The sequence below is a fragment of the Mus pahari genome, chromosome 12 (assembly GCF_900095145.1).
Source record: "Mus pahari chromosome 12, PAHARI_EIJ_v1.1, whole genome shotgun sequence".
Taxonomy (NCBI): Eukaryota; Metazoa; Chordata; class Mammalia; order Rodentia; family Muridae; genus Mus; species Mus pahari.
Window position 1 is genome coordinate 31,879,442 of NC_034601.1, and position 27,857 is coordinate 31,907,298.

A 27,857-nucleotide genomic window follows, 5' to 3' on the forward strand; every position below is an offset into this window, starting at 1 on the left:
CCCTCCCTCTCTCCCTCCCTTCCAAGTCTAGTACTTAGAGTTTGCAGTGGTGTGTGATGCTCTTGCTGGCGTTTGTATGTACTCTGTGTATTCTTTCTGTATATGGTTCACATCTCTTCTGGAACTTGAATTACACAATTGACAGCGACTGCTCTGCTCCGTTGCTGTCAGTTTCTTCCTTGCACACACTACCTTACCAAAACCTCACTCAAGAGGCTGGAGAAGTGGCTTGGTGGTTAAGAGTACTTTTAACTGCTCTTGTATGGGGACCTAGGTTAGGTCCCCAGCATCTGCCTCAGGAAGCTCACAACCACCTCTGACTCCAGTTCCTGAGGCTCTGACCAATGCCCATTGACCTCTGCAGGTGTCTGTACCTGCAGTACATAGGAACTCATGCAAGCACACACATGCACGGAGAAATTTGTTAAATCTTTTTTTAATCTCATCTGATATAACAGATAAAGTCATGTTGTCACGCCTCAACGAAACTAATAAAAATTAATTTATAATTCAACTTTAAATTTTAGTTAAGCAATATTACTAAAATGAAATACTTTTGGAGGCATCCCATTGTAAGACTTCTCTAGCCTCATGTGGTTGGTTGATACCAAATTATGCAGCATATTCATACAGGTTCCCTTTTTCTCTATATTACCTCTACTCTGCTTTCTGTTTTGAGCTGGGTCTCACTATGTAGCCCAGGCCTGTCTTGAACTCTCAGCTTTTCTGTCTCAGCCCTCTGTTTTTGAAATTTCAGGCACACGCCACTGTACTCAGCTATTATCCCTAGTACTGGAGCTAGAGCCCACAGCCTTGACCGTGCAGGGCAGACAGCCTCCCAGTGGCTACATCTCTGGTCCTCTTCATCTTGATGTCACTGCCCACAATTTCTTCTGAGTGTATTTGAATATCTGTCTCTAACACTAGCACCCGTGGCTCAGGTTTGAGATCTCAGAGCCCTAGATTAGCCCCACCCTCTCCGTCTTCCTTGCTCTAGAAGCCCTGCATTTACCCATGGCCAAAGCTGCAGCTGCTCTGATCCTGGCTGCTGTGGGTTCCACCAGAGACTTGTTAGCTGCTTTGCACTTTTCCTATACCTGAGGCCATCAGATGCAGCTCTGTCACTGTCCCCTTTCTCTCATACAGTCTCTAATGCCAGCAAATTCAGATTTCTGGGGTTTGCTCTTACCTTGTTTATAGAATATCTTCCTACTTACGTTGTCAACATTGTCCACGTTTTTATGTTCACTGTCTAGTTGGTCTGTCTCTTTCCTATGTGACCATTCAAAGATACTGAAGTCAGTGTTGCTATTCTATCTTCTTCTGACAAATTTTAGGAATTCAATAATATTTTAAAAATTAGTATATTGAATTCTTTTTTGTATCAAAGTATAAATTAGAAGGGAGTACGGTAGGTATTCAAGACAGATGAGAAAGTCAAAGAATTAGGACCTCCAAACGCTTTGCTTAAGTGACTATTTCCCCCTTCTCATCGGATAAGAGTTCTGCAGAGATGGAAGACTCTGCCCTGATGAAGCAGCAGCTCCAAGAAAAGGAAGAGCTCATCAGCACTTTGCAAACACAGCTCAGCCAGACACAGGCAGAGCAAGCTGCCCAGGTAGGACAATGGCGCCTTCACTAGAATACAGCATCATGGGATCCAGAGGGTTAAATGTGGCACGTCAGCCCCAGCAGTCACTTCCAGAGCTTGGTGGATGAAAGCATGACAGTTAGATGTCACACTAGGAGGGTGTGGAAGAGTTAGAAGAGTGGTGAGTATATGCTGAGTGATGATACGCGTCTTACCAGGAGGCTCCAGAACCTCTCAAAAGCTACTACTTAGGTTGATGAACTTGCCATAGCTTTGTGAATGACTGGTTTTGTCTCATAGTTCAGATACTCCATTTTAACACAGAGAGGTTGTGTGTTAGGACTGGGCTTGTACTGAATTCAAAAGAGACTGACGGATGAAAAGAATTACAAATTATTAGCTCCATTCTTTCCATAAATTAAAATCTTGTTAGGAAGATACACCTTAGCCTTAAGTTACTTAGTAAGCATGAAATAAAGAAGTGGTAAAGGGTCTAGAATCCCCTGCTAATGGCTCTAGGATACCATTCTTCTTCATACTCATTTCTGAAGCCAGAGCCAGCCAGTTTGCACTGGCACCCTCAGCTCTGTTTTTCTGTTTCCTCCTGACAACCTACCACATAGTTCTCCTTTGAGAATGCTTTTGGATCATGACACATTTTGAATCCCTGGAGTGCCTTTGCATATGGCACATAACTGACTTTATCTATCAGATACATTGATAACAGGGGTGTCTTCTGTCTAGGAATGGGCAGTGGTTATATACACAGCAAGAATCATATATCCAGAAATTGATAAGCTTATCCTATTAACTTATGTGTAGCACTATATACAGTGTAGGATAGGGAAAGGTTATGCATTTTTAAATTGCTTGAAACAAAGGCAGCAAAGACATGAATATGTTAACAGGTCCATCATGGAGCAAGCCACTTGTCACAAGCCATTATTCTAGCTTTCAGAAGGCTGAAGTGTACAGATCACGAGTTTGAGACCAATGTTGGCAACATGGCAAGTTCCAGGCCAGCCTGGGCTGCACAGTGAGACCCTGTCTCAAAAAATAACAATGGTAAAAGTAACATGAGCATCCAAGTATTTTGAGAGAAAGTATTTTGTGAGCATGGCAGTTATATAAGCTTACGTGGAAAAGATGGGGTTTAAACAAAATCCAAGAGATAGGCAATTCTCTAGCCAAGCAGGAGAAGAGTTAGAAAAGCAGAGAAGAAAAGTGCAGTCCATTAAAGGGAAACCTGCGGGAAGTGCAGCTGGACACAGCTCAGGAGGTGCCGTGCCTTTGCGAGCACACCCAATTCTTCAGCAAGTCTTTGAAAACCAAACCAAAAAAGAAGCTTTACATTTCTATTTGTAGAGTATCTTGAATGCTGTAAGTGAGCTCTAGTTATTCTGTTACAGGCATGAGGTTCTGGGGCTGTCTTGGAGCATGCGTCTGACACTGAAAGAAGTACCGGGGGTTAACAGAATCTAACTTCACTTGTAGGCTTGATTTTCTGATCTTTTCAGAATTAAAACAAAAACAGCTCTTGAATATTTAAGGCATTTTTAGTATCCATGAAAATTTCTAATTAAACTTATGTATGAGTTGATTCTGAGTCTGAGAGCAGGCATTCTCTCGTGTCTGGAAGTTGCTGCTGGGCCTCTCGCTCTCCCAATGTCCTTGCCCTTGTCAGTCAGAGCTGAGGTTTAGGGAACTGCTCTCTGTCCCTGCTGAGTGCCTGTCGTTGCACAGTAGGTTATAAGAGTTGTCTGTGAAATGCTCTGGAGAGTAACTTGTGTAGTTTCTCTGGTGTGTGTCTTCAGTTGAGTTCCATGCAGCAGGTGGTCCGAGAGAAAGATGCCCGCTTTGAAACACAGGTTCGTCTCCACGAAGATGAGCTCCTTCAGTTAGTAACCCAGTCAGATGTGGAAACAGAAATGCAACAGGTGTGTTGCTCAAGCTCCGTAGAATGACTGTCATGTTCGTTAATGTTTAATCAAGCCTTCACAGCCACTGCTCTTCCCTGTGGCCCTCCACGCAGCCACCATGTAGGCCTTGGCTTCTTATTGGTGCCCTGTCTTTTGTTGCCTGTCATTTTGGGGTCCTGAGCTTACTTTCTCTTTTTCCTTATCCGGTCGGAGCTTGGCACTTTAAAGCTGAGCTTGTGTGAGAATCTGTGTGGGATGAGCAGTGGGCTGGCTTCTCTTTCATTTGCTCATTTACACCTACCGTTCATGCTCTAAGCCTGATCCAAAACTTCAAATTGATGAAGTCAGTTTTGTGGTTTAAAAAAAGATAAAAATGAGTTTGAAGCAACAAAGCCCTTTTAAAGAATTTTAAGATCATTGAGTAGACAATGAAAATTGACTTCATTGTTTTGGAGTTTACCACGTACTAACTCACATCATTTGTACTTAGAATGTAGAACCATGTAGAAATGAGAGGTATTTTAGTGGCACTTTGTTTGATCTGAGTTTGATGTATGTTTCTGTATATGCAGATGCATGTTTATGTACACAAGTGTGCATGCACACATGTACATGTCTGTGGAGGCCAGAGGACCACTTTGGATGTCATTCTTTCCTAAGGAGCCATTTGCCTGAATTTCCTCCTTCTGAGACGGGGTCTCTATTGGCCTAGCTCACTAATTAGGCTGGGCTAGGCTGCCTAGCTAGCAAGCCTCAGGAACCCTGTTTCCCCATCCTCAGAGCTGGGATCGCAGGCTTGTTCCACCTGGCCTGAGTTTTATATGGATCCCAGGGGTTGACCACAGGCCTCACAAGGATTTTGCCAACTGTGCCTTCCTTTCCAGACTCTCCTATGTTTGTTCTTGAGTGAAAACTCGTTATATGTCCTAAGCAGTCTTACAGAATGTACTACATGGAGCTTCAGAGTACACTGCTTTGAAAAATAGAATATTGACTATATATATTGATTATTTATTCAGTGGCTATTTTTCAAGTGCCTTTCCAGTGATTGAAAACAGAAGAGAAATGGTTTTTGCGTATGCAGATTGCTCTTTTGTAGGTAAGAAATATATGTTACCTGTGCTATTTAGGGACCAGACAGGAACTATATATAACTTTGAAAGTGAGTTTATCTTGAGTACATTAGGGGCCTTGCTTGCATTTGGGTTTGGTTGTTGTCACACTCTGGAGAAGGCATTTTGGAGATTCCCTTGCTGCTGGATGGGCCATGGCATCCTGGTGTCCACTCTTTAATCTCTTACCTTTCACGCTCTGAAGCCTTATAGGTACATGTGACATTTTGAAAGGTAGGCAAATAACCATCTTATTTATCTGTAATTATGCCTAAAATGTTTTCTTTTCAGAAATTGAGGGTGATGCAGAGGAAGCTGGAGGAGCATGAAGAAGCCTTGCTGGGCCGTGCCCAGGTTGTGGACCTGCTGCAGAAGGAGCTGACTTCTGCAGAGCAGAGAAACCAGGTACCATCTGTGGTTTCTACCTACTGCCTGCCAGAGGTGGGCTCTGTTTGCATGTTAGGTTGTCAGGCAGCAGGTATAAAAGCCTATGAACCTTCAGAGGCTTGGTGCCATCTGTGCTTAACTGCTGGCGACACAGTGGTAAAACAAGCATTGCCTTCCCTGGGCCTTCCCGCTTCCATCTTCTATTGCACTTTCTCTTCACTGTTGAGGGTCTAGAGTCTTTCTGAAGACTTTCCTGTTGTCGTCTAGTGAGTTTCTTTTCCATCACTGTACCCCTTGACCAACTCGAGTGCTTCTTGTGCCATGTGCTTGGTCTTGGCTTTGCCTATCTGTGTTGGTCAACTCTTTGCTGGTCTGAAGGGATCCTATAATGCAATAGTCCCTTTCTTTGTCTTGCTATCTGCGGATCTTCCTTCTCCCTGGGTTGGTAGCCACTGGCCCATGAGGACGAAGGGAGCAGAGTTGTCAAGCAGGGTTTCAGACAGCCTATGAGTATGCTTTGGGGAGACTATTGGAGTCAATCAAGGTTATATAGTTTGGGGAAGTGGTTAGGAATACCCAGGGTGGGCAGGTTCATTGGCTGAAGGTACTAAGATATCTCATTAGCAGGGGGAGAGGCTTTCCAGGAATCTTAGATGATAGCTGAACAAGTTTCTTATTCTAGAGAAAGGAAGCCGAAACTGTAATCTCACCAAGGCTATAGGACATTTTGCAAATAGAGGGTTTAGGAGTTTCAGACTCTTCAGACAAGGTCAGAAAAGGAGAAACCCTACTGATAAAAGGAATCTGCCAGTTTGTACCAAGCTCGGGGCTTTCTGGTAACATCAGACTTTCACCTCAGTTAGCAGGGCCCAACACTATCCTGTATGGACCCATGCCTCCCATTTTGGCTCGTCTTACCTACCTGTGGCATCCCTGTGTCCTTGTCTCATCATCATATCCAGGTAGCCAAATTCTAATGCAGAATTGGTTCTGTAGCAATACAGCCTTTGTTCACCTGGGTGCTCTCTGCTGCCTGGTAAAAGCAGACATACCCTTCCTCCTCAGTGTCCAGTGAAGCCTTCTTGAGGCACCTTTCTCAGTAGTATAGAAGCATGTTCTTCTTGCTTTCATCCTCAGAAAGACCAGTATCCGGACTCTGGGTCTTCTCTGGGTGTCCTAGGGCAGTAACAAGGCCATTGCTGCGTGAATACCTGTACCTGTGTGCCCTCTGTCAGATTCTGTATTAGGTAATGCACTGTGGATCTTCGCAGCTCTCGGGCAATGGATAGTATCGTCCCCTCATCACAGGCAAAACCCTCAGACACAGAGAATTCCTACACCCCTGCTTGGCTTAGCAGGCTTCAGGTCTCCATCAATAAACTAGGGCACAACTTACATGAAGGACCTATGTTAGAATCACATGAAATAGCAAATAAAAGTGTTAGGGTTTGGCACATACGAAAGATTATGATAGCTCAGATTATTACCATACTACTGAAGACATTCTAGGGAATCACCAGATGCCTGTAATTCTCAAATCTGATGATTGTGTTTTAAGCCTTATTTTACTAGACCTTTCTGCAGTATTTGTTTTCTTGGCTTTTGGTTGTTTTTATTAATTTCTTAAAAATAGGTTTTCTGTGTAATCCAGGCTGCCCTTGAATCTGCGATTCTCCCATGTGCTGGGACCCCGGGGGTATGCCACTGTGTCTGGCTGATATTTGTTACTGTGTGTCACTTGCTCCTTGAAGCTTCTTCATTCCCATTCTCACAGGGCACAGCTTGGTTCTCTTCCTATGTCTCTGGACCTTTTCTTTATTTTCCTTACTTTTCCTCCATAGATGTCTCTTCCCGTCCACTAGACAGTGTTAGCGAACAGCGTAGCCTCTGCCCAGTATCCTTACTATACACAGTCTTATCTCCTTCCCTCTTATAGCAGATGTGACTGTCCCACTGCCATTGGTTTCTCCCCAGTATTTATCTCCCCCGTGCTTTTGGTATGTATCTAGTTCCCTGGAGATTCGTGGCTGACCGACAAGCTTGGCAGTCTCGCCGCACCTTCCTTCTGAAAGCAGATTATTTGTAGCTCAGAAGATTAGACATGGAGCTAACAGCGCCTGGCATTCCCATGCTGAGTAGACCAGAGCATGCAGAGGCACCCGTGTTCTCCTGTGAGTGCTGCAGCACAGCTCACGATGGCTGGGATACAAAGAGCCAGCCTAGGCGCCTGTCAGTGGATGTGTAATACAGATAAATATAGATTGTGAAATAGACACACAGTGGAATGTTACTCAGTCCTAAAAACGGAATGAAGTTCTATGTTTTACAGCAACATGGAAGAAGTGCAGGATGTTGCAGTAAGTGAAGCACAGGAAGACAGATATCACATGTTCTCACATACAGAAGCCGAAAGCTGGTCTCAAAGAAGTAGAGAACAGAATGGTAGCTTCCAGCACTTGGGAAGGATGCAGGAGAGGAAAGTGGAGAGGGGATAAGTGAGCCCAGGAGGCCTCTGGATTGGAGGGTAACTGCACATCTGCAGCCCGTCTGTAGCTGCACTTGACAACATCCGTTAGGAAACCCTAGCACAGAAGAGTTTGAATGTCCCAACACAAATAGAAGACAGATTGACATGACAGAGACCAGTGACCATGATCTGATTGTTACACCTGAGTGCCTCATTGAAATGTTACATTTACCCTACAAGTAGGTGTAATTGTTGCGTATCCAATTCAGAAGCACATTTTAAAAAATACTTTCCCCATAATTTCTCTTAACAGGATATTCAGTTAAAAGAATAAAACTCAAACCTCCTCGTTTCTTTTGTCTCCTTTAACCCCTACAATTCATTATCAGTTCTGCTGATTTAATCTCTTAATTCTAGACTCTGCCCTCATCAGTAATATCCAGACCTAGTTCTGACTTTGGAACATCTTTGCATAAAGAGCTCTTCCCGACAAGTGGTGTGTGTGTGTGTGTGTGTGTGTGTGTGTGTGTGTGTGTGTGTGCGCGCATGAGAAGTGTTGTCCATGTGACCAGCCTCCGTACTACTAAGAGGACTGCTCTGTTTTCTTAGTGACAGGTGTGTGCAGAGCCTTGTTTTCCAGCCTCCTCCCATTTCCTCACCTGACTCTTTCTCTACACTAACTCCAACTACCTCAGCAGTTGGTAGTCATGTTTCTCCTTTGGCTCTCTGCCTGAGGTACCATTTTTCGTACCTCCTTGCCTGGCTCATTGCTTACTTTTAAGTTTTAGACTATTTGACTGTCTTTAAAGGAAGATCACCCTACCCCATCCCTCTTCTCTTCCCTTGAACGATTTCCAGATATTCCTCAGTGCTTTCGTATGCTCAGCCTGCTTCGGGGCCTGAACCCTGCATTCCTCCAGAGCAAGGACTGGAGTGATTCATTCACTGTGAATTGAGTCCGTCCTGTCAGAGGCCGTGCTGCTGCTACAGACGAGTAAGAATGAGACAGCGTGCCTCCCTCCTTCCCGCCTGAGGCTTGTTCTCTAACAGGAGAGGCACAGATGAACACATACCCACGCAAGGCAAATAGGAGTGTGAACGGTCCAGAATATCTGGAAAGCAAGCACGAGGGTGTTCGCTACTCCACAGATTCAGTGCCCATGTGAGGCTCCTAGGAGTGTATCAGTGTGCTCCCCGAATGAGAGCATGCAGTAGTTGTGGGTCCTGATGCTCGGTGTTTTGTTTGTTCTTTTTTCCAGGTTCTTTCACAGCAGCTACAGCTGTTGGAGGCTGAACATAATACTTTAAGGAACACCATAGAAAGAGAAAGACAGGAGTCCAAGACCCTGATGGAAAAGGTAGAACTCGAAGTGGCAGAGAGAAAGTTATCCTTCCATAACCTTCAAGAAGAGATGCATCAGCTTCAGGGACAGCTGGAGCGAGCAGGCCGAGCTCAGGCTGACCTGGAGACGCAGTACAGTGCTCTCCAGCAAAGACATAAGACAGAGATGGAGGAGAAGACTGCTTGCATTTTGAGTCTTCAGAAGAACGAGCAAGAGCTGCAGTCTGCCTGTGCTGCTCTGAAGGAGGAAAACTCGAAGCTGCTCCAGGAGAAGCACGACCAGGCTGCCGAGTCAGCCCAGGCCCTGCGACAGCTGGAAGGTCAGTGTGTGTCTTTGGAAGCCACACCTCTAGCCCCTTAGTGGATGGTACTTCCTTACCTTCAGGGCTTGGTTAGTGGCAAGCTCAGAAGGAAGGCATCTCCTCTGACATGGTCTCCTCCTCCCTCTCAAAACATAAGTCTTGTAACCTTGTCGGCTCAGTGCTAAACACTGCTCAGCCCTGGTCCAGGCACTGAGGAGTCCTGTGTAAAACACAACTGATCGGAAGCCCACAGTGCCTGCGGGGCACAGAATGGAATGTGTTTCTGGAAATGTCAGGCCACATTTACACACACAGACTAAATTGCAAGAAGCCATCCATTAGTCTAAAGGTGTATCTAATTGCTTTTGTTGTAGGTGAGAATTTCTTTTTGAAGAAAACTTTTGTCTCTAAACAGGTTTTAAGAAACATTTTAAAATATTTTATTAAAATTGAAAATGACCCTAAAAGTTCACCAGTTTAGGACTTTATAAAAACAAAACTCCCTGAGTTCCGTGTTGCTGGCATCTTTCAAGTCCCTCGCGTAATACTGACAGATGGGAGTGTGCATGCCCTCGGAAGGAGTTTAGGAAGAAGTAATTTGCAAACAAGTACCACAAGGTTGGTTTTCAACCAGAAAGTCTAGAAGCCATCATGAGGGGAAGGAGAAATAAATATCTGAGCCCATTGTCTCCTTCCCCAAACCATGGTCATGTTTAAACCCCGCTGGGGACACTTGATGGAGCATGAAGACTGTAATATAAATCACCAAAGCCATTCTTCTTTTTCTTTTTTCTTTTCTTTTCTTTTTTTTTTTTTTTTTTTTTTTTTTNTNTTTTCAAATCAGGGTTTCTCTGTACAGTCTTGGGCTACCCTGGAACTTGCTTTGTAGACTAGACTGGCTTCAGAGATCCGTCTGCCTCTGCCTTCTGAGTACTGAAATTAAAGGTGTGCCTGTGTCCACCAAATCCATTTTTAAGGGGTAAATGAAAAATGATTATTTTAAATGTCTAGGCCTGTCTTTATTAGCATGTTACCAGTTATGCATGTTAATGGCATTCAGAGTGAGAATTCCATACATGCAAACAGTGTGTGTTCACAACCTCCTGCCATCCTTCCTCAGACTTCCTTTCATCGCCCTCACCCTTCCAGCTCCCTAAGAATCACCGCTTTCTGAGGCTTTTTCACACTAGTTCCCGAAGTGGAGATGGACTGCGCAGTTGTCCATCTCCACTTCTCTCTGCACTTAGCGCAGTGTCCCCCACTCAGTCCAGTGTTAAGCAGATGGCAGGATTGCATTTTGCTTTGTGACTCTGTAACATTCCATGTGCTTATTTCTCCTTTGAAGGAAGTAGTTTCCTGAGATGCTCTTTGATCCAAACAGTAAAAAATGTAACTGGCACCATAAGCTTAATTAGGTAGCTGAACTAGTAAAGTTGAATGTGGTGTATCTGTAGAGGTTCCCGACCCGAGCAGACCTCGCTCCTATGTGCTTGTCTTGTTTTCCTCAGATATGCATGTTTGTTTTCTCTTCCTTAGATCAACTCCAGCAAAAATCTAAAGAAATTAGCCAATTTGTAAATAAGCCAAACTTGCAAAAACATGAAACAGCATCTCAGACTTCTTTACCAGACATTAATAATGAGGGCGACCAGGTAATTAATGTGAATTTCTCTGTGATCTATATGTGTTTGCTGTGCTGAAGGGCTCTAATGAGTATTACAGAGAGTGGAAATGTGCATTTTCTACCTAATGAAATGCTTTTTGGGGTATGACTCTAGCTGAATAGAGCCCTGAAAGACATCAAAGTAGCTTCCCGACAAGGACAACAATATTGGCACTTACTAGGCCATTTTTCCAGCAGTCCAGATAGATAGGCACAGTTTTATAACGAGTGCTCATATCCGTCCCTCCAGATAGTATTGTAACACTGAGGGTAAATTTGCTCTTCGAGCTGTCCTTTGTCCCTCTCTGTCCATCAGTTCACCGTTTTTTGTTTTTTTGAGACAGGGTTTCTCTGTATAGCCCTGGCTGTCCTGGAACTCACTTTGTAGACCAGGCTGGCCTTAAACTCAGAAATCTGCCTGCCTCTGCCTCCCAAGTTCTGGGATTAAAGGCGTGCGCCACCACGCCTGGCTCCATCAGTTCATCTTAACATCTTCTAAATGTCACAGTAGGCTACTGGCATCGGGACTTTTTCTCCAGATATTTCAACATGTGTGTTGTTGACGATAATTCAGTATTTGTTGGTAGTTGAGTCTTCTTTTTCTCTTGAGGTAAGGTTTACAAACCATCAAATACATAAATCATAAGTATACTATGAGTGTTTTGTCAGACGCATTCAGCTGTAGTACCCAAACTCTTGATAAGGTCTAACATACTGTCATTGGCCTGCAAAGTGTGTTCTCAAGCGGCAGCTACTATTCCATTTTCCACCATAATTTCACATGGTTTACTTATAAATATAATCCTGGAGCATATGCCCTTTTTTTTTCTTATAAATTGCCATTATAGAGCAAAAGCAGAGATAATCTAAAAAGTAAACAAATGGTTGTGGTCCTGTTCTAGTAAAATTTATTAATTGGGAGCCTCCACAATCTTGTGGTGCCATTCTGTGTAAAGTGCTGCCTTTGTTTCCTATGGGTGTAGATGGGGATGTATTGTGCTTGTGTGTGTGTGTGTGTGTGTGTGTGTGTGTGTGTGTGTGTGTCCACAGGCCTGGACATGCCTCTGCTGATGGGCTCTTACAACTCTTGTGTAGCTGATTATGTCATTGTATCAGCTTGTAGGTCTCGATGACTGTAGCCCTCTACATTGACAAGTTTAGTGTGGTGTTGCTTTCAAGAGTTCTCCTCAGCTGTCTTGTCCGTTATATTTCGTTTTATATAGATAATCTCTTTTTAAACCTTCTGCTTTTGAAATTTTATCACTGGCTTTGAAAACTGGGATATTGGTAGGCCAGGACCTCATTTTCACTGTAGTTCCTGTGCTTAGAATTCATTGCCTCTGGCGAGTCTCTGCATTTCAATTCTGCATTAATTTTGAGAGCTGCTTTCCATTAGATTATTTTTATGACTCCCGCTGTCTCGATGTACTTATTTTAATTCTAGTGTCTGTATCAGTAATTGGTCTGTTTATTGTGGCTTATATTTTCTGACATCCTTACATGCCAAATAATCTTTGGTTGCCAGATATTGATTATATATATTCACATAAATAGCTTGAAATGTTCTAATGGGTGTCAGTTGTCACTTGAAAAGAAAGGTCGATCCACAACATGTTTATTCTCTATCTTGTCAAGTAGGTAGCTGTGGTAGTTGAGCTCTCCTGAGATCGTTCCCTCGTATTCATGTGCAGCCTGCTGAGTACACATGGGGGCACCCTCTGCACATGGCCTATGTGGCACTCTGTTCTTTGAGTCTTAGCTGCGTCTCCTTAATTCAAGGGCCAGCCAGGCTCTGTCTGTGTTACCCACCTCGGGGGCACATGGCCTAAAAGCTCATTTAGGGTATTAAGTTTACCTTCACAGACACACAAGCATGAACACAAAAATGCCCACACCTGCATATTCTTTTATTTTCCCAACCCTCCACCCGAATATTCTTAACATTGTAATCTTTTTAGGGCTATCACTTTAACTACAAAAACCATGTAATGCCATACTCTCACCCTAGCCTTTATGTTACATTTGTTGCTTATGTTAATTAAAGTTTTAAATTTTAGCATATAGTGTTAACATGTGTGCATTGAACCATTACATGTATTTAAAACACATCAAGGAGAAGATGTTGACATATTTACCATGTCCCATGTTCTTTTCTCTGAGGCTTGGTTTCCATCTAATACCACACTTTTCTGGAATAACCACTAGATTCTTGTAGTTGGGACTACTAAAGAAAAATTCTCTTGGTGTGAGCTAATATTTGCATTTTGTTTTATTCTTGAATAGATTTATAGTTCTGTATTGACACTTTTTCATTCAGGACATTAAAAAAATCTATTTTACAGTCTTCTGCCTTACATGGTCCCAGCAGTTCTTCCTATGATTGTTCCTACAGAGGAAAGGATCGTTTTCCCACTGAGCTTTAAAAGACCTTTTACTTTGTGATGCAGTCATTTGTGGTTTTCTTTGCAATTTTCTTCCTTTTGTTGAGTCTTTTTCTTTTTCACAGATAGAAGCTTGTGTATGAAAAAAAATGTGGCCATCTTAAATAATTTTTCTGTGTATTGTGTTCTTCCTCTTCTTGGATGCACCAATTAAAGTTTATTTCAATATTGTCCTATGTCTCCATGATGCTGTGGTCCTTTTTCTTTAGTAATCAGACTAATCAGTTTCTCTTGATCTGCCTTCAAGGTCACTGCATTTCTTTTCTCCATAGTCTTCTATCAAGCCTATCCATTGGATTTTTCATTTAATATTTGTGATTTTTCTATCCTAGATTTTCAAACGTTTTCATTTAATAGAGTTTGTTTGTTTGTCTTGCACTCGAAGTTCCTGTCTTTTCATTCATTGCTAACATTCTATTTTATCATAGTTATAATATTATCTTTAAAATCCTACTTTGCAGCCAGACCTGGTACCATATCCTTGTAGGCCCAGAATTTGGGAGGTAGAAATAGGATATCCCAAGTTCAGGGCCATCTGACTGTGGCAGGGAGGGAGGCTCTGACTCAAGACAAAAACCAAGGTAGGAATTCAGCTCAGTGGGAGAGCACTGCTGAGCCTGCCAAAGGTCCTGGGTTCAATTGCTGTCACCACAATATAAGTTCTTGCTTGCTAATCCAGTGTTTGCATCGTTTTGTGATTAGTCTTTCTTGGTTATATTTTTCCTTGAGACTGAATCTGTTTCCTGTTTCTGAATCTCAGTTTCCTGTTTCTCTCCATCATGAGTGATTTTGTACTGAGTTCTAGATGTTATAAATGTTTCATTTGGATGGCCTGTTTTATTTTTAAACTTCTGAAGCATTCTGATGACTAAAATCAGCGAGTAGCATGGACCCACACTGTCCACTCTGGCCTGTGGTAGAGAGAGCCCCAAAACTNGTTTGGATGTTTCTGCCTCTGGTAATTGGTCAGCCCAGGAGTTGTACCGTTGATTGTTCAGCTGGCGGTTAGACTGCATGTATAGACAGTTAACTCCTTGACTGACGTTCTTCCTCTGTTTGCTTCCCTCACACTTCAGCTTTGTTCCCCTACAGGGCTTTTTTATTTTCAAGACAGAATGCCTATAGCTGTTTTATTGGAGTTTTATTACAAATTAGAAACTTTCCTCTAGGTAGAAGTTCCAAACCCTACACATACCTCTTGCAGTTTCTGTGCAAACTCTATAGCCTAACATGGCAATTTCAGTAAAGTTGCATGAAAATGTGTATGAAGTAAGCCCTTTGTAGGATAAAGGGTATAACAAGAAAAAAAAAAAAAACAGAAGATTTAATATAGATGTTTGCTTGTCATTAAGAGAGACAGACATTCTAGATCTATAAGTGAAGCAGAAGGACATTTAGTTGTAAGTGGAAAAAACCCAAGGACATTGATAGCAGTTCTTTCGCCTCTTGAGAGGTCTCTCTTCCTGTCCATTTTCCTCCAGGCCTTGCTACTTGCCTGGCTTTAATCAGATGTACATAAGGTGTTGCTTGTGAACGTTTAAAATGTTCTTTCATGCCCTGTTGACTTTGGATTTCTAACTTCATGATCTAGGCTTCTATCTTGGATTCAACCCCAATGAGCTGGAAGCTTATGGGATAGATTTTATTTCTTTTTCCATCTTCAGAATTAAGAACTTCTCCAAAGATTCACCAGGCAGAGGAATGGATGCTGTTTCTATAGCATCCTCGTATCTGGAGAACTTGTAGATGCTATACATGTTAGAGGCCCTCTGGGCATCAATGTGAGAGCTTGTGCTGGGGAATCACTAATTTGTTGTCTCTCTACTATGTAGGCAGTCATGGAGGAGACTGTTGCCTCTTTACAGAAGAGAGTGGTAGAGCTAGAGACTGAGAAGGGAGCCTTGCTCCTTAGCTCTGTAGAGCTCGAGGAGCAGAAAGCAGAGAACGGTATGTATAAATATAAACTGGAACTCTGTCTTCTTATGCCATAAGTGCCTCTGCTCTCTTTTTGTTTTGTTTTGTTTTTTGAGACCGAGTTTCTCTGCATAGCCCTGGCTGTCTTGGAACTCACTCTGTAGACGAGACTGGTCTTGAACTCAGAAATACACCTGCCTCTGCCTCCCAAGTACTGGGATTAAAGGCATGCGCCACCACTGCCTGGCCTCTGCTCTTACTGCTGCACACATACACATAGCTGACTCAGCACACTAAGGTTCTCAGATAGCAGACCTGGTAGCTATCAAGATAAAACTAATGCACACTAAGTGGCTGAGCACAGTGCTGGTGCTTATATCAGGGTTACATTTTCTGACATACACTGTAAGTGCTTCAGGGTTTCTGAATACTTTATATTCATGTGGAACTGGCAAAGATATCTTCTAGGGGCTATGACTGGAATTGGACTTTACTAAGATGCTGAATTTTTTTAATAGGCAAAATGAGGACAGGAATGAGGTAAGAGAAATCAAAATAAACTACAGGTTGGGTCCCTGTCGTCTCGTGCCATGTTACCATCCTGCTTAGCCTCCTCCCCCTGTCAGCCTTGCTTGCCCTGTCAGCCCTCACCCAGGGCACTGTCTTCCTTAGGAACTCAGACTTCATCCTGGGTTAAGGGCTTTGTGCTCCCACTATATCCTCTGTACCTTGACTGATGTCTGAGGATGGTCAGTGCTCATCTTGTTTATTGTAAGCCCTTGGAAGACATGGTGTGAGCTGTTTAAGGGCAGAGAACTTTNCCTAAACTTAGTAACACCTGGCAAATAACAGCTGCTGACTATCATGTGGCTGGATTAAGCTGAGCGCATTTGCATTTTGTTCTACTGGACTGCATGAACAGTCGACGAGAACGAAGGCATCTCTTGGACCTACCTGTCTTCTGTTCATCATGTGCTTTCAGAGAACCTCCTCGCTTCAGTAGCATGTGGGGGTGATGTCTCACAGCTCTCATTCATCGAGGAGAGTGGTTTCCACCCTTCCAACCACAGTAACCATTAATACAGTCAGTTCTTCATGCTGTGGTGACCCCAACCATAAAATTATTTTTGTTGCTATATCATAACTGCAGTTTTTCTACTGTTATGAATCTGAATGTAAATATCTGCTATGCAGGCTGTCTGATATGTGACCCCTGTGAAAGGTCATTAGACTGCCAAGGGTTGTGACCCACATGTTGAGAACCATTGATCTACACCTCTGACTACTACTGTATTATGCTGTGCTGTGCAAGTCAGAGAGGACATCACATAAACTTTAAAAAAATAGATCCAAGTTTTTCATGTAGCCATTTTGTCGTTTCCCACCTAGCTCCTGCCTTAAAATTATGCATTATTAAATGCATAATTTTAAAAATATTGCTAACATTGCCAGTAAAGCCACAAGTTCAGCTCATTCACTTGGCCCACTTGAAGCACTTTCTTGATACTTTATCCATAATCCTTATTCTACCATTTTGCAAGCAGCTTCTGTCCTGTTCACTTGATTGTCATATGCTTTGCAGGTTCTGTGATTTCTGTTCTCTGTCCCCTGGGGGGGTCATTGGCCTTAGGGTTCTCTGCCCTGGCTCTTCTGTCTGCTGTTGTAAATGACCTTTGAGTTCTGTCCTGTCCCTTCCATCTCACTTTGTGTACTCTCAGTTCTGTGTCTTTCTCAGGGGTCTGCAATATCTGAGCACAATATGTGTACTGTCTTGAATTAATATGTTTCATGAATATTCTTCCTTGCGTATGAGCCAGACACTATTCTATGTGCTGTAGATATAGCTATGAACATTTTAGAATGTAAGACAGCCATAAATATGTATAAAGAAGAGCATGTTAGAGTAACATAGGATGGAAATGAAATCGGATCCTGCAAGTGCATCTGAGGTAAGGGAAAGGCGGGATTTCAGAGATCAGGATGGGCCTCTCTGGCTGCTTGACATTCGAATGACTAAAGGCAGGGCAGTCCTGAAAAGAACATATTAATCAGGGCAGAAAGCAGAGCAAGTGTGATGTGCGAACGTATTTGATGTTTGCAGAACAGAAAGAAGCTCTGAGTTTTTGTCATAGAGTGAAGAAAGATAGCAATACAAGAAGAGGTTGAAGGATAAGATAGGAGTCAAAACATGCAACCTCCAGGTCATGATAAGGCATTGAGATGTTGCATAAAGACCAAATGCTCTTTTTGTTTGTTTGTTTTTTGGTTGGTTGGTTGGTTGGTTGGTTTTTTTGAGACAGGGTTTCTCTGTGTAGCCCTGGCTGTCCTAGAACTCACTTTGTAGACCAGGCTGGCCTCGAACTCAGAAATCCGCCTGCCTTTGCCTCCCGGGTGCTGGGATTAAAGGCATGTGCCACCACTGCCCGGCCTAAATGCTCTTATTTTAGTTTAGTTTTTCAGAAAGAATATAAGCTTCCTGGAGTATCTCCAGGATTGGTGCTCAGTAGTTTTATCATCCAGGGTATTGGTACCCATGTTAGAACTGCATGTTAAGACTGGGGTCCTGATCCCAGCTGTCTGTCTTGCCCTGTAACCTCTTCATATTATGTCATTTGTGTCCTTATTTGGTCTTTGGGATTGCAGTTAAAACATAGATCCCTTTTAGTGCTGACATTTAACATCTGAATGTCTGTTAACGATTGGAACATTGTAAGTACAATTGTGCAAAAATATACAATTTAAACAGTAGGAATGTGGATGAACTAAGACAGTAGAATTTCAGATTATAGCATAAATAACTTCTCCAAGTCACATGTCTTTGCATCTACAGCCTTTCAAACATCACACTATCTAGAACATGTCTCTCATGGTCATTATCATACTGCGTTCTATTATGTCTATTATGTTCTGTTATGTATGATATCTATTATATTATGTATGATATCTATTGTGTTATGTATGATATCTGCTGTGTTCTGTTATGTATGGTATATATTGTGTTGTGTTATGTTTGATATTTCATAATCCTTTTGGAGGCATCAGTCTTTTATCTCCCTCAAAGTACTTTTCTTATTTCTTTTCGCCATTATTTTAAGTATCTCAAGTAGCCTTGATACAGCTATATCACTGTTTCTTTCAAATGTTCCACATATATTCTCTAAAGGTACTACTTTTTTGACTTTCAGAAAAGCTCTCCTCTCGGATCACTCTTTTGGAGGCTCAGAATAGAGCAGGGGAGGCTGATGGTACAGTCTCTGAGGTAAGTGACCACTTAGTGCAATCATAGTGGGATCTGGATTAAGCAGGGCTGACTCCAACAGTTAACAGTGTTGACAGAGAATTGTATTACCCATGGAGTGAAATGACATTTAAGAGACTCATAGTGACTAGGCTTAATCACTTACTCATTTCTGAATATTTGAAATTCTTTGTCTTAAACCAACACTAGTACACACTTGTATAGAATTTACTTTTCTGTTACTGTAATAAAACACCATGACTAAGACAACTTAAAGAAGAGAGAGTATATTTGGACTTACAGTTCCAGAGGGTAAGAGTCCATTCATGGTGCACAGCAAGCAAGCTGCAGGTGTGGCTGCAGGAACAGGCCGGACAGTGATCACATCCTTCATCATACACTTGGAGCAGAGAGAGGGAAAGAGAAATGGCTCTAGGCTTCAAACTCTCAAAGCCCGCCTCCAGTGACATACTTCCTCCAACAAGACCACACCTCCTAAACCTCCCCAGATAACACCCAACTGGGGACCAAGAGTTTAAATACCTGCGCCTATGGAGGAGAGTCTCATTCAGGCACCACAGCTCGCCCGCCTCTTAGTAGGGAGGAAGCAGAGTCTCTGGAGTTTCTCATGTGCCCTACTTGGTAGCTTTTACTCAAGATTGTATTTCAAAGGAGCCTTTACCAAATTGTAGCTTTTGTGACCTGAAAAGTGTTTATTTATTCTACTTTTCAATTCTAATTTTTCTTTATTTGTGAGTTTATACATGTACATACATGTATGAAATATGATACTACCTCATTTCTCCCCTTCAGTTTCCCCCACATCCCACTAGCTTGTCTCCTAATTTCATGTCATTTCTTTTTTTGATAACCCACTAAGTCAATTAGTATTGCCTATATGTGCATGGGTGTGGGGTCATTCATTGTAGCACAGGAAACCTACAAGTGGGAACGCCCTCCAAAAAGAGATTCTCCCTCCCCAAACAGCCATCAAGTGCTAGTAGCTCCTTAATAACAGGTAGGGCCTACAGAGCTCCTACTTATCTGTGCTGGGATTTTCTCTGCCTTGATCTTGTTCAAGTAACTACAGCTGCTGTGATTTCATGGGTGTGACAGTCCTGTCATGTCCAGAGACGGCATTCCATAGGTCTCCCCCCAACCCTCCAGCTCTACATTCTTCCTTCTCCTCTGTGACATTCCCTGAGCCTTGGCAGGGAGTGGAGGGTGGTATGATAAAGATGTCCTGTTTAGAGTCTCTTCTCGGCACCTTGATCAACTGAAATTTAATTTAACAGAGGCATCAGTGCTTAGTATCATTCTAGTGAGTTTGTGTCTTTGTTAGCTGCATTATATTTAATTTGCCATGCTCTCTAATTGATAATAAGTGGCATTTGGAAGTAATGTAGCTTTTTAACAAAGTGTTGCTTATTATATATTAGTCTATGTCTCTAGGGACATACTATAAGTACCATTTTAGCCCCAAAGAGATTCAGTTTTACAAATTGGCAAATTCAGAATTCCAGTTGAGCCAGAGGCCATCCAACATAGAGAAATATTAAGACTTGAGTCAAGAGATGATCTGCTAGTAGAGTTTACTCTTGGGGATAAGACTTTTTTTTGAAAGATTTATTTATTTATTATATGTAAGTACACTGTAGCTGTCTTCAGACACTCCAGAAGAGGGCGTCAGATCTTGTTACAGATGGTTATGAGCCACCATGTGGTTGCTGGGATTTGAACTCCGGACCTTCGGGAGAGCAGTCGGGTGCTCTTACTCACTGAGCCATCTGACCAGCCCCATCTCACCAGCTGCCAAGGCCTTAACTGATGGAAAAGGTTCACCTGAACTAGAAAGGATGGTTTGCCTTGTTCGAATTCTCCTAATTTATAGCTGGAGAGATAACTCGGTTGGTCATGTGCTTACTGTGCAAATGTCAGGTCCTAGCTTTGAGCCATGGAAGCTCTAAAACCTGGACATGTTGGTACAGGCTTGCAATCTCAGCACTGGGATGGAGAAGACAGATCCCTGGGGCTTGATGACCAGCCAGCCTAGCCTGCTTGGTGAGCTCCAAGCAGAAAATAAGGCAAGTGGTTTCTGAAGAATGGCCTGAAGGTTGTCCTCTGGCTTCCACATACAGGTGTACATATATGTTTCCCCACCACATGCACACATGCATACCCATGTATACATACGCATTAAATGTTAATGTCAACTAAATAGAAGTGCCTAGAGTAATGTTTGCCCAAAGATCTGAGTACCATGATCTAACCAAGTTACCACATAAAATTAATCATCAAACGTATATAGTCAGTGCTTCTCATGGAGCCACTGAGGCCTTGTTCACAAAATGTCAATGGTGACTTAATTTGGAAAATTGTAGTATTATAAAGTTATAAATGATAAGACTCTGACTAAAAATAAATCTTGTTTGTCCAATGAACACTTAAAAGTATTCCCTTAAAGACTTGCCAATGATTTCTAGTGAAAACAAGCTAAAACATAGCTTAAAAAAAAAAATCAACATAGATAAAAAAAAGATGGGTGTCTAGTAAGATAATGAAAAACAAAAGAAGCAGAAAATAATTAGCAAACAAAAATTAAGAAAGGAGATTTTAAAACATAGATGTTACATAGAAAAGCTGACTGGTACTATCTCTTGAGGTCATAGATATTAAATAGAGAAAGATGTATAGAAGGAAATTCAGAGGAGAAAAGAATAATGGGAGTAGCCAGTAAGAGCAAAGCTCTCTGGTTCTCTGTCTTCTTGGTATGGGATGACTTGATTCTCTAGTCAGAGGGAACTGAACTCTGTAGATACTGTAGCGAGTGAGGGATGAGAATAAATGAGCCATATGAAAGCAAGTTATAAAAAGAAATGAAAACATGTTGGGTAATAGAACAAGAGGCAGTAGGTTACACTGAACCCTGTGATAGTGACACACACACACACACACACACACACACACATATAATGTATATATACAGTACTGTATCAGACTTTCGTGCTTGTAGGGTTGGAAACATAAGACTGTGACCTGAAGTTATAGAGAACTTTACCCAGTGCCTAGTACTGAGATCTGTGAATTATGGTCTCTGCAGTGCAGGGAAGAGTTATAAATTATTAGCTAGTCCTTATGAAGACTGTTGAGATTATAGAAATGTACTGCCATGCCTATCATTTCCTTGGTTTCCAGAGCTCTAAACTCAGGTCCTCATGGTTGTTCAGCAAGCTCTTTTCCCAGTGAGCCATGCCCCATCCCCCACACCCCTTGTGTGCTTCTGTATATGGTGTGTGTGTGTGTGTGTGTGTGTGTGTGTGTGTGTGTGTGTGTGCCCATGCCCATGAAGACCAGAGGTCAGCGTCAGGTTTCCTTGGTTGCTCTCTACTGTATTTTTTTTGTTTTTTGTTTATTTGTTTGTTTGTTTTTCGAGACGGGGTTTCTCTATGTAGCCCTGGATGTCCTGGAACTCACTCTGACAACTGTATTTTTTGAGACAGGGTTTCTGAATGTAAAAAATTAAATACATTGTGTGACTCACTAGTTTTCTGTCCCAAGCAAATAATAGTGATGACATGGAGGGAGTGACCTAGCACGGTCGTATTTGCCACATGGGTCCCTAATGTCACGTCCAAGCGCCAGTAGAATACCTTCTAGACTTCTTGTCCCTGGTAACGTGTCTGCATCTGCTTGTTCAGTAATTCACATGTCAGTGTTAATTTTTTTTTTATATAACTTTCTTATTCAGTAATTGCTTAGGAAAAGAAATATAACATACTCCTTGGAGTCAGACAGGGTATTTAATTGTTTGTTGCTGTTATTGTTTTTTAAAGCAGATTTTAGAAGAAATACCTAGGCATGTTAACCTAAAAGAAGAATGTTCTTTCATGTGGGAAATATCTAGAAAATGGATTGCAAGCTTCCTTTGGGCCCGTTTGACTTGGAAGAGACCTCAGAGTGGGGCTGATTGAATTATGGACATTCAGTTTAGGAAATAGAGTTTTACAGATGTTTAACAGTTTTGAGGCATAAAAGAAGTTTGAACCAGAAGGTTCCAAGTTTTAGGAAATTCATAAAGTGCTAATTTGTATTGGACTATTTGTAATCTGTATGAGCTATTTGATTAAAGCCTTTCTTGGTGTTTTGTTGTTATTTTTCTTCCTTATTTTTTAATAGGTCAGCACAGCTGGTATTACTTCACTCAACAGGAGCGATTCTTATACCGAAGAAAATGGACAGGATGTCCTAGAGAACACATTTTCTCAGAAACATAAAGAGCTATCAGTTTTATTAGTGGAAATGAAAGAAGCCCAGGAGGAAATTGCATTTCTCAAGTCCCAGCTGCAGGGCAAGAGGCCTGAGGGGGACTATGAGGTCCTTGACCGTAGAGAAGTGCAGCTGATGGAGAGTGAAGGACCGCCCTCAGTTACAGCAGGAGATGTCCTCTGTGCACCCAGTGACGAGGGCAGAGGCCCAGCAGCTGAAGAGGAACAGGCAGGCATGAAAGATCAGCATGGAGCATCTGAGGCAGGACCTCTAAATGATGCTGGAATGGAACTGAACTCCCCAAAGCTGGACGGCGTGGACAAATCCCTCTCCGTGTCACATATCTGTCAGTGTCACCAAGGTGAACTGGAAAGGCTGAAAACTCAAGTTTTGGAGCTTGAGACAAGCCTTCATACAGCAGAGGAAACTTATGAGAGAAACTTAAGTGAGAAAGTGAGGGATATTAGCAGCCTAACCCAGCTCATCGAAGAGATCAAAGAGAGCGCCGAGGAAGCCCGCAGCACGCTCGCTGCTGTGTCTGAAGAAAGAAATCAGCTGCTTTGCCGGGTGAAGGAGCTTGATGTCTTAGCAGAACTGCGGGCTCAGGTCCAAGAACTGGAAACCAGCCTTGCAGAAGCAGAAAAGCAAAGAGATCTGAACTATGAAAGCCAGAGGGCTCAGCACAACCTGCTCACAGAGCAGATCCACAGCCTAAGCATAGAAGCCAAATCTAAGGATGTGAAAATTGAGGCTTTACAGAAAGAGCTGGATGGTGTGCAGCTACAGTTTTGTGAACAGGGAACCCAGATGAAAAACCTGCAGAGCCAGCTAGAGATAAAGGAGAGGGAAGTGCGAGAGGGGACAGAGCAGATGAGGGACATCTCAAAGGAGATGGAAGGACTGTCGCAGGCTCTTTCTCAGAAAGAACTGGAGATAGCCAAGATGGACCAACTCTTGTTAGAGAAAAAGAAAGATGTGGAGACGCTCCAGCAAACCGTCCAGGAGAAGGATCAGCAAGTGACAGAACTCAGCTTCAGTATGACAGAGAAAATGGTTCAGCTTAACGAAGAGAAGTTTTCTCTTGGGGTCGAAATTAAGACTCTGAAGGAGCAGCTCAATTTATTGTCCAGAGCTGAAGAAGTAACGAAAGAGCAGGTAGCAGAGAGTGGAGCTGGGTCCAGCCTTAAACTTGGTCACGATGAGTCAGGCAAAGAGGGACTTCAGCAGGAGCTGGAGAGACTGAGGAAAGAAAGCGAGCAGAGAAAGCGGAAACTGCAGGCAGCATTGATCAACAGAAAGGAGCTACTGCAGAAAGTCAGCCAGTTGGAGGAGGAGCTAGCCAAGGTGAGAGAGGGGTCTCAGAAAGAGATTCCCCTCGGGGAGAGTGAGAGGAGAAAGCTGGAGGAAGACAGAGAGAACAAGGACGACCCAGAAGAATGGGGGACTTCTAAATGGCGAGAAGTTGAAGATTCCTTAAAACAGACAATATCTGAAAAAGAAGTAGAGCTGGAGAGCATAAGGAGGGATTTAAAAGAAAAGACAACAGCAGAGGAAGAGTTACAGGCTGTGGTCCAGCAGATGACTCAGGACCTGCAGAGTAAGACAAAGCAGATAGATTTGCTTCAAGAAGAAGTCACTAAAAACCAGGCAACTATTCAGAAATTAGTCACAGGAGCCATGGATGCCGGGGATGGAGGCTCAGCAGCACCTGTAAAAGAAACAGCGGTGAGCAGCCCACCCAGTGCCGCTGGTGGGGAGCACTGGAAGCCAGAGTTGGAGGGAAGGATACTAGACCTTGAAAGAGAAAAGACACAACTTCAAAAGAAGCTTCAAGAAGCCTTAGTTGCCCGCAAGGCAATTCTGAAGAAGGCACAAGAGAAAGAGAAACATCTAAAGGAAGAGCTCAAGGAGCAGAAGGATGCTAACCATCACCTACAGGAACAGTTTGATGAGCAGAACAAGGAAAAAGAGAACATTGCAGACCAGCTAAGGCAACTCCAGTGTCAAGCAAAGGAGTCCATAGACAGACAGCTCCCAGGCACAGACCAGCAGGAACCTGGTCTTCCCGCTCAAAGTTTAGAAGGCGTTTCCCTGGAAGACACAGAGCCTGCTTCAGAATCTGACTTACATGCAGCTCAGCCTTCTCCACCTGGAGAGACAGGAGCTCTCCAGGCAACTGTTTCTGTTGCCCAGATTCAGGCCCAGTTGAAAGAATTGGAGGTTGAGAAGGAAGAGCTGGAATTGAAAGTTAGTTCTACAGCAAGTGAGCTGGCCAAAAAGTCAGAAGAAGTACTTCTGTTACAAGATCAGATAAATGAACAGGGTTTAGAAATCCAGAATTTGAAGGCAGCGTCCCACGAAGCCCAGGCCCACACAGAACTGCTGAAGCAGGAGTTGGAAAGCAGCCAGTTGATGGTGGCTGACCTGGAACATCTGAAAACGTTACAGCCTGAACTCGAAGCACTGCAAAAGCACATGGGTCAGAAGGAAGAAGAGGTCAGCTACCTTTACAGACAGCTTAGTGAGAGAGAGCAGACCCTCACCACAGTCCAGACAGAAATGGTGGAGCAGGAGCGTTTAATCAAGGCTCTGCACACCCAGCTGGAAATGCAAGCCAAGGAGCATGAGGAGAGGCTAAAGCAGCTCCAGGTGGAAATTTGTGAGCTGAAGAAGAAGCCAACAGAGCTTGAGGAAGAAACTACTGCAAAGCAACAATTACAGAGGAAACTGCAGGCTGCCCTCATCTCCCGGAAGGAGGCACTCAAAGAAAACAAGAGCCTGCAAGAGCAGTTGTCCTCAGCCAGAGATGCTGTTGATCACCTGACCAAGTCTCTAGCAGATGTAGAAAGCCAGGTTTCTGCTCAGAGTCAAGAGAAAGATGCAGTCCTAGGAAAGTTAGCCCTTCTCCAGGAAGAAAGAGACAAGCTCATTGTAGAAATGGACAGGTCTTTACTGGAAAATCAGAGCCTCAGTGGCTCTTGCGAAAGCCTGAAACTAGCTCTGGAGGGCCTCACGGAAGACAAGGAAAAGCTGATGAAGGAGCTGGAGTCTGTGAGATGTTCTAAGATCGCAGAGAGCACGGAATGGCAAGAGAAACACAAGGAGCTGCAGAAGGAGTACGAGGTTCTTCTGCAGTCCTACGAGAACGTGAGCAACGAAGCGGAGAGGATTCAGCACGTGGTGGAAAGCGTGCGGCAAGAGAAGCAAGAGCTGTATGCAAAGTTAAGGAGCACAGAGTCGGACAAGAGAGAGAGAGAGAAGCAGCTGCAGGATGCAGAACAGGAAATGGAAGAAATGAAAGAGAAGATGAGAAAGTTTGCTAAATCTAAGCAACAGAAGATCCTTGAGCTGGAGGAAGAGAATGACCGGCTTAGAGCTGAGGCCCAGCCTGCAGGAGGAACCAATGAGAACTTGGAAGCTCTTCTTTCTTCTAACTCCAGCTTGAAGGAGGAACTAGAAAGGATCACATTGGAGCATAAAACCCTTTCTAAGGAGTTTGAGGCTTTAATGGCGGAGAAGGACGCTCTGAGTGAAGAGACTCGAAATCTGAAGCTTCAGGTAGAAGCTCAAGTACTGAAACAAGGTAGCCTGGAGACCACTGAGAAATCTGAGCCAAAGGATGTCATCGAAGAGGTAACACAAGCTGTGGTGGGCAAGTCTCCAGAACAAGGCGCTCTGAGTGACAGTGCCAAGCTTGAAGATTCGGAAGCTATTCTGTTGGCTAATGGTGCCAAGCCTGGTGTTAGTGAGACTTTCAGCTCCCACGATGACATCAAGAACTACCTCCAGCAGCTCGATCAGCTTAAAGGAAGAATTGCTGAGTTAGAGATGGAGAGACAGAAAGACAGGGAACTCAGCCAGACCTTAGAAAATGAGAAAAATGCCCTACTGACTCAGATATCTGCGAAGGATAGCGAGCTAAAGCTCCTGGAGGAAGAAGTCACCAAAAGAACCAGGCTAAATCAGCAGATCCAAGAAGAACTCTGCAGAGTTACCAAGCTGAAGGAGACAGCAGAAGAGGAGAAAGACGATTTAGAGGAGAGGCTGATGAATCAACTGGCAGAACTTAATGGGAGCATTGGGAATTATTACCAGGATGTTACAGATGCCCAAATAAAAAACGAGCAACTAGAGTCTGAAATGCGGAACCTTCAAAGATGTGTGAGTGAATTAGAGGAAGAGAAGCAGCAGCTGGTCAAGGAAAAAACCAAGGTGGAGTCTGAGATACGAAAAGAGTACATGGAAAAGATCCAAGGTGCCCAGAAAGAGCCGGGCAATAAAAGCCATGCAAAGGAGCTCCAGGAGCTGCTAAGGGAAAAGCAGCAAGAAGTGAAGCAACTGCAGAAGGACTGCATCCGGTACCTCGAGAGGATCAGTGCCCTGGAGAAGACCGTCAAGGCCCTCGAGTTCGTTCACACCGAGTCCCAGAAGGATTTGGATGTAACCAAAGGAAATCTGGCCCAGGCAGTTGAACACCGCAAAAAGGCACAAGCCGAATTATCTAGCTTCAAGATACTGCTCGATGACACCCAGAGCGAAGCCGCGAGAGTGCTAGCAGACAACCTCAAATTGAAAAAGGAGCTTCAGTCAAACAAAGAGTCCATCAAAAGCCAGATTAAAAAAAAAGATGAAGACTTCTTGCGAAGACTGGAACAAGCAGAAGAGAAACACCAGAAAGAGCAGAAGAACATGCAAGAGAAGCTGGATGCCTTGCACAGAGAGAAGGCCCACGTGGAAGACACGCTTGCAGAGATTCAAGTCAGTCTGACCAGGAAAGACCAAGAAATGAAGGAGCTGCAGGAAAACCTGGATAGCACCTTGGCCCAGCTTGCGGCCTTCACCAAGAGCATGTCATCCCTGCAGGATGACCGGGACAGGGTGATCGATGAAGCTAAGAAATGGGAGCGGAGGTTTGGCGATGCCATTCAAACCAAAGAGGAAGAGGTCAGACTCAAAGAGGAGAACTGCATTGCTCTAAAGGACCAGCTCCGACAGATGAGCATCCACATGGAGGAACTGAAGATCACCGTCTCCAGGTAAGCAGTGAGCTGTTCCCTTCCAGACAGAATTGTGACGGCAAGGGAAGCTTTTAAACTGTTTTTACTTTATTATCTCATTTATTCTTTATTTTTTACAGAACCAATGTTTGTTTTAAATTCCCTTAGAATGTATATCCTTCCCCTTCTGAAACTTTTGCTAGTTTTGTAACTTCTTG

The 27,857-nt window shown here is 43.3% G+C and overlaps 1 protein-coding gene across 4 annotated transcripts in view; it reads left to right on the forward strand.

Moving 5' to 3' along the window:
• Nucleotides 1–1,415: 1,415 nt before the first annotated feature.
• The window catches only part of LOC110329410 (golgin subfamily B member 1), a 44,074-nt gene continuing 17,632 nt past the window's right edge, over nucleotides 1,416–27,857 (forward strand). Inside the window, exons 1-8 of one of the 4 annotated variants that reach the window (XM_029544284.1) lie at nucleotides 1,416–1,618; nucleotides 3,406–3,528; nucleotides 4,914–5,027; nucleotides 8,736–9,138; nucleotides 10,657–10,772; nucleotides 15,057–15,171; nucleotides 18,324–18,397; nucleotides 22,553–27,678. In XM_029544284.1, coding sequence (XP_029400144.1) covers nucleotides 1,514–1,618; nucleotides 3,406–3,528; nucleotides 4,914–5,027; nucleotides 8,736–9,138; nucleotides 10,657–10,772; nucleotides 15,057–15,171; nucleotides 18,324–18,397; nucleotides 22,553–27,678 — 6,176 coding nt within the window. In that variant the 5' untranslated portion in view covers nucleotides 1,416–1,513. The remainder of the gene's footprint in view (nucleotides 1,619–3,405; nucleotides 3,529–4,913; nucleotides 5,028–8,735; nucleotides 9,139–10,656; nucleotides 10,773–15,056; nucleotides 15,172–18,323; nucleotides 18,398–22,552; nucleotides 27,679–27,857) is intronic. The other 3 variants (XM_029544285.1, XM_029544286.1, XM_029544287.1) reach the window with 3 other exon arrangements.